The sequence below is a fragment of the Caloenas nicobarica genome, chromosome 4 (assembly GCF_036013445.1).
Source record: "Caloenas nicobarica isolate bCalNic1 chromosome 4, bCalNic1.hap1, whole genome shotgun sequence".
NCBI lineage: Eukaryota > Metazoa > Chordata > Aves > Columbiformes > Columbidae > Caloenas > Caloenas nicobarica.
The window spans coordinates 21,875,183-21,887,953 of NC_088248.1; the positions used below are offsets into that span (position 1 = coordinate 21,875,183).

At 38.7% G+C, this 12,771-nt stretch overlaps 1 protein-coding gene across 4 annotated transcripts in view; it reads right to left on the reverse strand.

Moving 5' to 3' along the window:
- SLC10A7 (solute carrier family 10 member 7) overlaps positions 1 to 12,771 on the reverse strand; it is a 151,459-nt gene that overhangs the window by 38,948 nt on the left and 99,740 nt on the right. For all 4 annotated transcript variants that reach the window (XM_065633719.1, XM_065633718.1, XM_065633717.1 and 1 more), the window contains one exon: positions 12,589 to 12,624. In XM_065633719.1, the coding sequence (XP_065489791.1) occupies positions 12,589 to 12,624 (36 nt within the window). The remainder of the gene's footprint in view (positions 1 to 12,588; positions 12,625 to 12,771) is intronic.

The following is a 12,771-nucleotide window of genomic DNA, read 5'->3' on the forward strand; positions in this document are numbered from 1 at the left end:
TGCTATATGTATATGCAAAGTAAATCATACAAGCATTTGTAGGATGATAGTCTAAAAGACAGGGAGTTATCTTCCTAACTAAGCAGTCAGCTCGACTAACCTTACCATTTATATAAATATCAAGCAACAAAAATTGGTGAAGTTATTTCAATAAATAAATAATAAAATAGTGAAGACATCCACATATATAATATAACTATTCTTTCATTAAGACAACTAAACAGTGACAGGCTTAGTTTTCAATTAGGTGATCTCTTAATTACGATTGTAAATGCTACAAGTAGTATTTTCAAAGACATGGGTAGAAAAGGTGAATCAAACACAGCGGGATTTTTGCAACCTACTTCAGAATGCTCAGAAAAAATAATCACTATTTTTTGTATTCTGATTGGACTTGTTTTACGCTAGGTCATTGAAAAGTTTCATTTAACATAATTTAACATATCTTTAACAGCAATACAAATTAATGCATCAAGAATATGGATAGTATTCAGAAATATATAGAAATATATATATTGCATTAAGAAATATACAATAAGAAGACTGAAATAGCTTTGTCAGAGTTTCCGCAGACAACCGTTTGCTTCATGATGAGGATAAATGACATAACGCTGAGGATTTCACGGACCTACATTATTTTATATTTTGCACTTCACTTTAAAGATCCTCAAAACTATGACAGAATTCAGAATCTTTTCAGCTCCATTTAAACGATGCCGATTTCCTAAAACATTCTCACACACGTCATTCTCATTAATTATGCTCAGACTGCATTATACTTTTGACACTTATCTTCCTTTCAAAACTACCTGCAGGCATGACAGACAAGGTGATCATACAACCTCATCACTTCCTAAAACTCTGCCTAGAAAAATCAACATATGGCCATAAAAATGGGTTTGGCATAAAACCAAATTCTTCAGAAATTCAAAGAACAGAAAAATCAGAAATTTCACATATGAAATTATTTATTCAGAAAAATACAACTGCAGCCTTTACCAACAAAAAATAATATGATGAGAAAACACTGGTTACGCCACTTTTGCAGTGGTTTATGTGTATATGCACTCCTTTTTGTAAATGCCATTTATATATGCACTGCTTCAGAAAATGGTGTACATACCAGCGAGGTTGTCTGCATGCATGCTGAGCTTTGCTGCGTGCAGGTGGCATCAGAACTGGGAAACAGCACGAAATGGAATTAACTCCAGACACCAGGAAATCAAGGGACCTTGAGTGCTGCTTGGAGTGGGACCAGACCAAGTCTAGTCTTTTTTTAAATGTACTCCGCCACTTGCTTTCACATGCCCTTTTCTGAGTACGCTCTAGGTAGGGAGCCTTGGGCAGAACGGATGGGATATGGCTGTTTCCTATGCATTACGTTAACTGGCAACATCAGGTAAGGCTCAGTTTGGCCATTTAATAAATTACAGCACCTCATCCATTTTGTATACAACCCCATCACCTTCAATTTTAACAATGTGGGCACAGGGGACACTTGGAGGGGAGCTGAAGATGATGTCATCACTGCGACTTTTGGTCTGCAAGTAGGTGCAAGTGAGGGGAAGATTCAGATCACCCCCATGAGTACCTGAAGTCAGGCAGTGCAGCTACTCCATTTCCAAGGGACACAGGGCTCTCTGCATGATTCCTTGCAGAAAGCGGAGCATCCAAACTCCATCACACCACTCACAGTCTCCTTGTTGCTTTAATTCTTATAAGGAGCTTGTTGAAATTTTAAAAGGTTTAGTTTTTCAAACTATATTTGGACTTACTATTTGCTATGTGCTGAGGAGTTAAAAGCATTACTAACTGTGAATTCAAGGAAGCTTTTTCAAGTGAAAGTGAAGACTTTTAAACTTTAAAATCTGCGTGGGTCACAGAGGAATGAATCTAACCAGGCAATCTGCATGCCAGGACCCTCTGCATAGCTTCACAAAGCTATGACACCCTGGCAGTGGCTCTTGTGCATTTTTATAAAAACATTGATTGGACTTCCCTCACTACTTTGAAGTTTTATGCTCAGTGGATGTATAATCAGTTCCTAAGTCAGGAATGAAAAACTGTTCAACAATATAACACAACGCTGAAAAAAGTAGCCATTCAAACAGCAATAGTTTTTCCAGCTTTTTAAGCATTACTTCAAAATGCTGGGTCTTCAAGCTGTTGTTGATTCTTAAGCATTTGGTAAACATACAGATATTCTTTGGTTTGGGTGGGTTTTTGGTTTGGGGTTTTTCTGTGTTTGTTTGTTGATTTTGTGGAGGTTCGGGGGGGGTGTTTGGTTTTGATTTTTGTGTCTGTGTTTTGTTTGTTTGGTTTGGTTTTTTTACACAATTAGAAACTGAATTATAAGTACTGTGCTGGAATGCTAAGCCAGTTCACCTAGGACAAGTAAAATTGTTTTATTCAAAGAAACAATCTTCTGTATCAGGGTATGGTTCTTCGCCTTGTCAACTTCACACTTCCCATTCAGGCTCGTCTCACTGTCGTCTGGACTACCAAAAGGCTACCACAGACATTTCAGGTAACCATCTCACCCTGACTACATTTTAAATGCAACAGAAATCCACAGATCACTCCAAAATGTCAAAATGGAAAAAAAAAATAAGTGATTCATTAACCCTTCCCCTTTTGCCCAGAGGAAGTAAGTTCTTTACCTACATCTGGTTCGTAGGGGAAAAAAAAAAACTCTCCTTGTAGACAAAGTCAAGTTTTTCTGCTTCTGACTCCTTTACTGCATGATCCTATGATTATACTATTTTTGATCCTATTTCAGTTGTATAATTGAGAATCATATTCTTCTGGCAGTCTCCAGCACCTTCATTCCTTTCTATAGAATAGTGTGGAGCCAGGTTTTTTTCTCAGGGCCTTAAGAGGTCCTGAGACTCCGTTGCCCCACACTTGGGCACAGAGGTTCCGAGCGGTGCGTTTGCTGGACTCTGTCCCCGCTTCACACGCTGCTGTGGTATTAGGCCTCCCCATCCCACCTATGGTACTGATATTTCTTCTTCAAACAGACTTCTGAACTTCATTTTCCTTCCATATATTATGACAGTAACTTCAGCGGATTGTTTTTTTAATCTACATCTACCTGTTAGACAAGTCTATAAACTCTCGTATTATCTTAATCTCAAATTTATTCCCAGAGAAAGACACAGAAGATGAAGGCTGAAGAAAAGAGAAGGCAGGAACTTCTTAATCACACAGAAGAAAAAGACTTTTTAACTCAGTCTCTCGACATCAGACACAGCTAATGGATGCATAACTCGACCAGGACTGCCTCAACGTTTGTACTTTGCAAACTCATCAGGCTCAGAAATGTAAGTGTCCCATGGACTCTCACACATTGCCTAGGTTCCAGACTTCCTTTGAACTTGGTTCTGTTCAACATTTTAAGAAAGAGAAGTGGGAATTGAGGAACATAGGAAAAAAACAGTTTGATGTAACATTAATCAAACCTTCTTACACATTTACAAATGCAAATATTCTGTCTGAATGAATAAATATGATTTTTCTCAGGCACTAGTTGGATCAAGCCAAGTTCTGTGTTTCATTTGCTGTCATGAAACAAAACTGAAAACAAACAAACAGACCTCAACACCTAGATGATGTACACTGCACCAAAATTAGCATTATGCTAAGATGCCTCATTATATTTGGCTGCCCTCCTTGTTACAATAATCTTCATGATCGTTTATTAATAAGACAGGCCTGTTTGAATAGACAAATCACAAAAATTCTTTCTTAGGGAAAGGCACTTTTCACTTAAATAAACTAACTGATTTCTGATGATTGACTCAGATGTGCAGGAACTGCACCTTCTGCAAGTGTTAGCTGGATATGGCTGTAATAAAAGGCAAATCTTTCCAAACAATTCTGTCACTGCAGTACTTCAAACCTGACCTGCAGCATTCTTGCTAATTTAGCCCTAGACACTTCTTCTCAAGAGACTGCCTGTTTTTAAAAACTCTTGACAAATTATTTAGTGGGTTTCTTGATGAGTTTGTGGTAGAAACATTGGCTTATCCTTAACTGATAGGATATTTTAACTGGCTATGGTAAAAACAACAACAAAACCAAACCCCAAACAAAAAAGGGAAACCTTCCTTGCATAAAACCAAGACAATTTCTCTTCCTAGTCTAGACCGCTTCCACAAGCCAGGTGCTCCATTCTCGTCTTTCTGTTCAACTGGGTAGGTATCACTGCTGGTGTTCCCATGTCTACAACTGCCACTGACTCGGGAGAAACACACCTCCTACCAGTCATACCAAATTATAATCCAGAGTCACATGTGCTGCACATAGTGAGTCCGCTTTGGAGGCAGTTGTCCTTTGGGGCCTTACTCTTCCAGTGTTCTCCTGCAATTAGCACGTTGCCTCAGGATGTGTCTTCATGCTCTTCATATACCATCAGACAACTTGAGCCTCGCCACTTGTTGAGCACAGCCAAGGAAGCAAGGCACGAGTGAAAACAAGGCACAACCAAGGCGGGGTGGATCACTGGCTGCTCTGTCATGGGAGAAGTTTAATGTGAGCTTTTCTCTTCCACCTTCAGGTCAGGCTACCCTGATAGCAGTCTTTTTAAATTTTGTCTTCAATGCTGCATCATCTCTGCTTTCCTGCTTCTGGTTACTCTCATCCAGTCCACATTCAGCTGCCTTAAGGGCTGGTCTGGACAGCTGGACCAGCCTATGCACTAATCCCTTTATGTTCTGTTGTGGATGACAGCCCCGTTACAGAAAGGAAATGGAAGGTGATGCACTTTTAGAAAAGATCTAGATAGGATCCAGTTCAGTAATGAAGGACAACAAACAAGTGTGACCAGTTGAACTAAGCCCTCCATTGCTTTGGACTTCCCAGAACCTCTACCCTGCCCCAGTCAATGCAGTAAGCTGCATTGCAGCAGAAGAATACGCACAACACCTGCAGTAACCTGGGTACTTGGCAAAGGGAAATGCTTTGCAGTGAACAGGCTGCAAAGGGCAGGAACTGTAGCGATGCTGAGCTCTAGTGAGCAAGAAGCGTCTGTGCTACTCCATGGGAACAGCCCTGTCAGGCACCTCTGCGTTCTGCAGCACCCAGCTCTAGATTTCAGGTAAGAGGTTGAAAGACATGAAGTGGTCCTTCCTACACAATATTTCACAGTAGTCCAAACAGAGCTGGCAGGTCACTAGGATGTTCTTCCTACTTCACTGCTGGAAAGGCATTCACATGCAGAGTGTTTAGAAATCTTGGTAAGTAAGGAAGAGAAGCTGCGTAAAAGATGCCAGATCCCAGAGATGGACCAGGAGTGATCAGTACTGAAATTGTCCACCTCTAATGGGCACTGGCGGGAGGGGAGGGGAGGGGAGGGGAGGGGAGGGGAGGGGAGGGGAGGGGAGGGGAGGGGAGGGGAGGGGAGGGGATATCACTGGGAATGGAGCTTCTATACTAAGCGAAGAAAGAGGTTTTGGCACTCAAAAGCCAATAGGCTTCTATTGCCTAGCACTGGCAGAATCGGAGGTATCAGAAAGAACGTATTAATATTTAAATTTTAAAATAAGGCTCTTAATTCTGCCTATCAAAACCTGCAAGCTGTCTCTTGCCTCAGAGAAAGGGGCTAAAGGTACGACAGAGATCATATTCAATGGTTTCTCAGTTGTGTATTTTAACAAAGAGATCTTTCGTTGTTACTCTTAAAAATTAAAGGCAGATGTAAGTCTCTGGTTCTGCGAAAGGGAATAAATGTTCTGATCTTATGGTATATTTTGAAAATTCTTGCATTTTCTATATACTTCTATGACCATGGGAACTGATTTGGCACAAATATAAAAAGAATGCTAGCTCTCTAGATATACCCTCCAGGTGTGCCTTTTTTTTTTTTCTTAAGAGGTTAAAAAAAAAAAAAAAAAAGGAAAGTTTCATAACCAGAATTGTGGAAAAATGAAGCTTACAATTTGTCAGCTCCCCCCTCTACCCCTCTGGCTTCGGCAAGGAGACTGTATATTTTGGGGTTCCCTTATTAAAGTGATCACAGATGCATAATCTCATTCTGAGTTCCCCTATGACACATTAAAATCCAAGCCAATCCAAACACACCTGTTGATTTTAAAGCCTTTTATAGAGCTGTAAAAATAACCATAGGTATTTTCAATCTGAAATATACTAGAGCTACTCTTCCATTTTACCATGGTACAATGATCTTGAGGGCTAACGAAAATAAATGAGATGAAGTATACAACCCAAAGGCACCTAAATGGGAGTTTGATGGTTAATACCCTTGAGAAGCTGAGATTTAAGTACTAGCATCCAAAAATTCTACTGCAAACAAGGGGGTGACTAACTGTAAAGAAACAGATTAGTAAATATATGACAATTAAGAACCATGAATACTATGTATCCATGAAAAGGCAGCTGAGAATAAATCAATAAAAGTAGGGGATACGTGTAGACATTACACAAGGCCCGGATAAGCCCTTGTGAAGAACACTGTGTAACTGGGCATGATTCTTATTACCTGGGCTGGAGGAGGAGTTAAACTGGAACAGGTGCACAAAACACCTCAGAATGAAGAATGTGTTTTATGAGCCAAGCATGGTTTGTTCAGCCAAGCTGACTGAAGTCTGGGAAAGGGGATAAGATTGTACATAACATGTATGATAATATTGGCAACAAAAACAAATGGGTAAAACACCTGTCACAAACACAGAAGTTCTCTGCTCAACAGAGACACAAGTTTCTGGTATTGCAAGGGTGGAGGGAGAGCAAAAATCCTTACTTTTAAGTTGGAGCGTGTTCAGTTTTGAGGTGAATTACATAGCATGGAAAAGAGGAGGGCTGGGTGAGCTGGGACAGGATCCTCCTGGTATCCTGCTTCAGTGTATGGTTGGCTTCTGCTGTGTAGAAGCAGGATGTGTACCTAAAAGGCTCCCCTAGCATTGTATAGATGAAAATTTCAATATTAAAACGAAGTAGAAAAAAGAAAGTCCTCCATAGAAATGTTGTGGATTTTAGAATCTTCTACCTAGACAAATTTACAATATTTTGTGTGTGTGGGAAAAACCCTGTTATTCTTGGTGGTTGTATGCAATTTATATAACAAAGCCATAAAAAGTGAATTTGAAAAAAGGAAGAAAATTATTAAACAAATATTTAATGGCAGTAATTAAAAAGTTCTTGCTAATTGTAGTTGATTTAGATCAGGTCAGAGAATTTTGTCTTCCCAATGATTACAGAGCAAGAAAACGGTGAGGTAAATAACCAGGTAGAAATAATGCTGCACTTTACATCTTTCACATGAATTAGTTGAGCTGTTAACAGCTAGTGCACTGTGCTGCTTCCCCCCCAGCACTGTAATCAGCCTTTTGTCACATACTAGTGAAATCCATTAGCTGCAACTTCCCCATCAACTTCCAAGGCTTTCCAGCTACTCAAATATTTGCATATTTAACGATTATTTGACTGGTATCAACTCTCATTTACCAAGTGCTTGAGAGGAAAACCAAGACATAGTGTGTAGGGTAAAAAAAAAAAAAGTAATGATAGCTCATTTTAATAAAAAGATTTATCTGAAAAACATAGGATTTGAGAAGACTTAGCAAAAATTTGAGTTGAGAAGTATCAACAACTTTTGAAAAAATGTTTTAATGTAAGGATTGTGGATATAGAGGAAAGCTTCAGTATTTCAGTCAGCTTCTAGCTTCATTCACAGCCTTATTCACCAGTAATTTTATTTCAGTTTTCTCTGTGATAATTGCACAGAATTTCATTTACTTGTCTACTCCTGAATTTTTTCAGCAGTCCTACTTTCTAGTACTTATGGCATCACCACTACAGTGCCACCATAAAAATACCTACTATAAAATTCAGAAAATGGAGAGAGTACCAGAAAAGAAAACATCACTGAATAAATCAAGAAAAGATGTAAGCTGATAAAGCCTTGGAAAGATTCCATTTTGACACAAATGCCACTGTAATCTTCTTTGGTAAAACAGCAAACATGGGAGCAATGCGTGACAGTTACATGGAGTTTTTTGCCAAGTGCATTTTTTAAAAATACACATGAATTTTGCATTGTTTTTTTAACATTCCATGTTAACTGGTTTGCAGGCATGCTTGCGAAGAAGGTGAAGTACATAAAAACCTAAACTACTTATCTCTAACATTTTCTTTGATGGCTTTCAATAAAGATGCATAGATTTACACGCCTTGACTTTGGTTACTTTGATAGCTAACTGGCTGTGCTTCCAACAACTGAAGAGACTATTTCTGTCAGGCAATAAGTCGCAAGGTTAACCTCAAGAAGGTGGGAGAGCTGGGATACTGTGCCATAAAAACCACTGCATCACATTTGGCTCCAACAAGCGTGCAGATGCCTGGCTTCTTGTATTTTGATACCAAATACAATTAACAAAAGTATAAGGTTGTGTGGCTTGGTAAAATTGCCAGTCCACATGCTCAATAGACTTTAAGGACAGAGAGGGCAACTCCGTCCCAGTGGGGCTGGGAAGGAACAGAACCACGTTCACGCAAGAAAGGTTACTCTGCATCCTCTGCCATGGTAGAGGCATGGATACATATAGATACATATACTATATCTACGCTCACTCTGCTTCCAGGGCAATTCAAGAGACATGACCTCACTGAGGCATCAGGCTGGTCTTGGGCCTGCGCAATACAAAGGTGTATGAAATCCCTCAATGAAAATAAACCTGCATGGATACACATTCCTGGTTTTCATTACTAAAGTTACAATCTAGGGACATCTAAGTATGATGATACAGCTACAACTCTTACAGAGTGCAGCACTCCTGAAGTTCTGTCTTTCAAATGAGACGTCATAAAATGATGCTGACATCTCGACGTTATTAAAGAGACCAAAACATTACTATCTTCACCATATGATGACATCTTTTGTCTAACTGTCTTTTAGTAGCATAAGTGTGCCCGAATATAGTATACTTATTAATTAAAATCATAAACTGTTACTACAAATAATAAAATATTATTGCAATTTACTAACAGAAACAACTAAACTGAATATAGAGAACAAGTCACATGATAAGTAAAGATGGACAGTACTGTTTTCATACCCAAGTGACCAGCTTCCTCAGGCATCACTTAACCTATTCGTAGTCATAATTTATTGATAGCAATATGGTTATTTCCAAAAGCAAAATTTTGTCTATGCTGTAATCTCTAGCTGGTGTGGGGTTTGGGGTTTTGTGTGTGTGTTTGTGTGGTTTTTGTTTATTTGTTTTTGTTTTTTCCCCAAGTGTTTTTGAGAAAATAAAAGTTATTTCTCCTCTTTAAACATTTTCATGATCAATCTGTTACTGCTGGCTTCAGCTAAGTATATGACCTGACAAGAGGAAGACAGACAGCATCCTTCTCTGAATGCTTTGGTACACAACCTCCTAATTATCATTAATGAAACACTGCAGAATGTTGCAAAGAAATGTGAACAGCATAACCTCGTGTTAACTTGAAACTGATATATCTTGTAGCACTTTGTTTCAATGCTCCCACTCACCATGTCTATGAATTCTAATCAGTTATATATAGTTTACGGCACATTGCCGATATATAATATCGTTGCTGGGAATACAATACATTAACTGTTAATAATAAGGGTTAACATGAGGATGATGATATTGCAGCCTAATGCACCTGGAAGCCAAGATTCAATAGCTTTTTATAAGGTAAAATGTTGATCAGGGGTATCCACGGTGAAGATGGCTGTTCTTTAAAGTCTAGCCAGGCACCCTCACAAGGATACAGTCTGGTAATTATGTGCACAGTACTTAAAGTTGCATTAAAACAATTAGAACCTCTTAGAACTCTTTTTTGGGTAAGTTTTACACCAAAAGTTTCATAGTAGGAATATAGTTTTTAGATATGTAACTGACAATCTTATGTTCAACACCATTCACTTAAAATGATAAATTATTTGCATTAAATGCATTATTTATTATAAGCTTCAACATGTCTTTATCAATGTTGTTTAGGCAATTTATATTTACATTACTAGGCAATTATGAACAGAAAAGGCTGTTCAGAACATTATATTCACTGGTGCAGATAGGGCAAAATTTAAATCATAACCACTATCACAGGTTAACCTATATAACAAAGACAAACTAATGGACAACAATTTATTTCTGGCAGCACTAAGGGTATTATATGCACTGTATACAGGGAGACTAATAAATAGGACCACTAATACAATACAGCATTCAGACTATCACAGTATGGCTCTGTGGAAGAGCTAATGCTCATGAGTACCAAATTCAGGAATTAAAATTCACTGAAGGTCCCTGAATGATATTCAGAAACCCAGCACAGCTACTGTTGAGGTAAATGAGAGTTATATCTTGCAACTTGAAAATTCCACCCTTTATTAACCAAGCACTAAGGCTAAGCTGCGTGACTAAGCTAATGAATACTCCAGAAAGACAACCAGGAAATTACTAGTTAGTGTTTCTCACCCCACAGTGACTACACGGTACACGAACAGTGCAGCAGGGAATGGACAGTTAGTTCGCTATCCTAAATACCTGCCACTGGATAAACTGACCCTTCAGAGAATGAAGATCTCATCTTGGCAAGATGTACCGCTGGGCTGACCAGAACGGCTGCTCTTCATGCGTCAAGTCCTCAGCAAAGTCCTCAGGAAGTTTTAAATATTTATATATCCCAAGAGAAGTCCTCAAGTTTGGGCTTTGTGACAAAAAATGCAGCTTTTGTAACTACCCCCATTCCCAGGCTAGTTTATCACTCTGACAAAAAAATAATTCATGTGTGTATTTTCCTCAAGAAGAACAGCTACGAGTCATGTTACAAACCACAAAACAATTAATGTGCATTTTACACGCTTCTCATACAAGTGCCTCCAGGGCTGGCAGGAAGAACATACATTTTGCCTTCCTGTTGTTGCACATATAAAGTTTTACCATGTCTTTTGATAAGTAACAGTGAAAACTGCCATTTATGAGACACCTTGTTATCCGTCCATAAAGTCACCAAAGTAAAGATCTTTATCTTGCTTGAAAATGTATGCAGAATATTCCTTAATATTTCCATTTCTACAGAAAATAACCCCTTCAGGTACACAGAGCACCAAAACTCAGTGAGGAATAGCAAGGTGAAAGTTGCCAGTGTGCAAAAGTAAAAACAGCTGAAGTTTCAGTCACTTAGAAACAAATGCACAGGTCTCTGGATGAATGCCTGTGGAAGAAACAGGTTGCACGCAGGAGGGAAGATGACAGGAAAATAGAGAAGCAAAATCAATGTATTCAGTGCAAGAATAACAAAAGACCCATTTTTCTTAGAACAGTTATCTTTTTCAATTTACAGTAAGCCTATGATCCCAGGTATATCAAGAAAGCTTTGCTGGTGTGTATTGATATATATAAGGTCAAAGCAGTTCTTGTGTAAACATAGCTTAGCTGCATCAGATGAATTACAATTTGCTACAATAAAATAAAAATACCATAAAATAAAAATCTTCCCACACAGCTTTACTGAAGCAGTAGTTGATAACGTTACAGCCACTCTCACAATACTATTTATGCCAGTTTAGTTTACACTGCTATATTTGTATACTGTACATATACTGCTTAAGCATCCCTACTATAAACAGGGCACCACTTGCATACCACTTACAAATTGTTTCAGACTAACTTCACACTCATCCCCTTTCCAGGGTGCTGGCTGACATACAATGCAAGTCGTAAGATAAACATAAAAGACAAAATATACACCTCCTGAAAACCTTTAAGTGCTTCAGCCTATCTCCCTGCTCTTCACAAAGCCACAGTCCTCAGTAACTTGTACCATACCAAACAACTTGCGCCAGCAAATCCTCCACAATTATCAAGACTTCCCAACTGACAAGGGACTCACTAAAGCACCATTACCTACCTGTTAAAATCTCTTCATTGTGTACTGATTAATACTCATACTTTTATAAAACATGAAGATAAAACTTTGTCTTCTCTCTTTTATTCTACCATGAACTGTAAGGAACCAAGGCCCTGACTGAAGACTAATGATTGAAAAACAAATCTTGAACTAATGGGAATGAAGCAGCATCACATTTAGTGATACATAGGGGCTCCAGTAATTTGTCTTGCTGCTGCTGATCTCTCACTAACCTCTACCAACAAAATACCCAGGGGCTTAGTTGCCCAGGAGTGAGGCTCTGTTTACCTGAACGGTGCTTTCTCAGTTGGCCTGTCATCCATTTTGGATCATTAGGACCCTGTCCAGCTCCTGCATGTGAAAGCTCTCCAGGAGATCTCCTAACTGAGTGATCATCTTATTTGGCAAGAGTTTGTATTTTACCCAGCCTGACTAATAGCATATGGTTTTGCAATTCTGCAAGAACAATGGGTTTTGGTCCTCTTCAAATGAAGTGTAGGTAGAGTTTGCATTCATCACAACACGCACTGATGGTCTTTCTTGGAGGGGGCTTATTTCAGATACTGACCAGAAAAATCTTCCTCATTATTTAGACACTGTTAAATTACTCAAATTTATGCCTTAAATATACTAACAGGTGCAAGGTTACCTAGTAAGAAGACATCTTAAGATCAAGATACTTACAAAAAGCAGAAGCAGAAGTGGAGTTATAACAATGCCCTGGAAGAAAAAAAAAAAAAAAAAAAAAGGTCTGTTAGTCAGGGAAGCAGAATACTCTTTACTTTCTCGTACCTTAGTGACTGGAAATAAACATAATTCAACATCATAGAAATGAAGTGACGAGAAGTTCAACTCTGCTCTTCACTG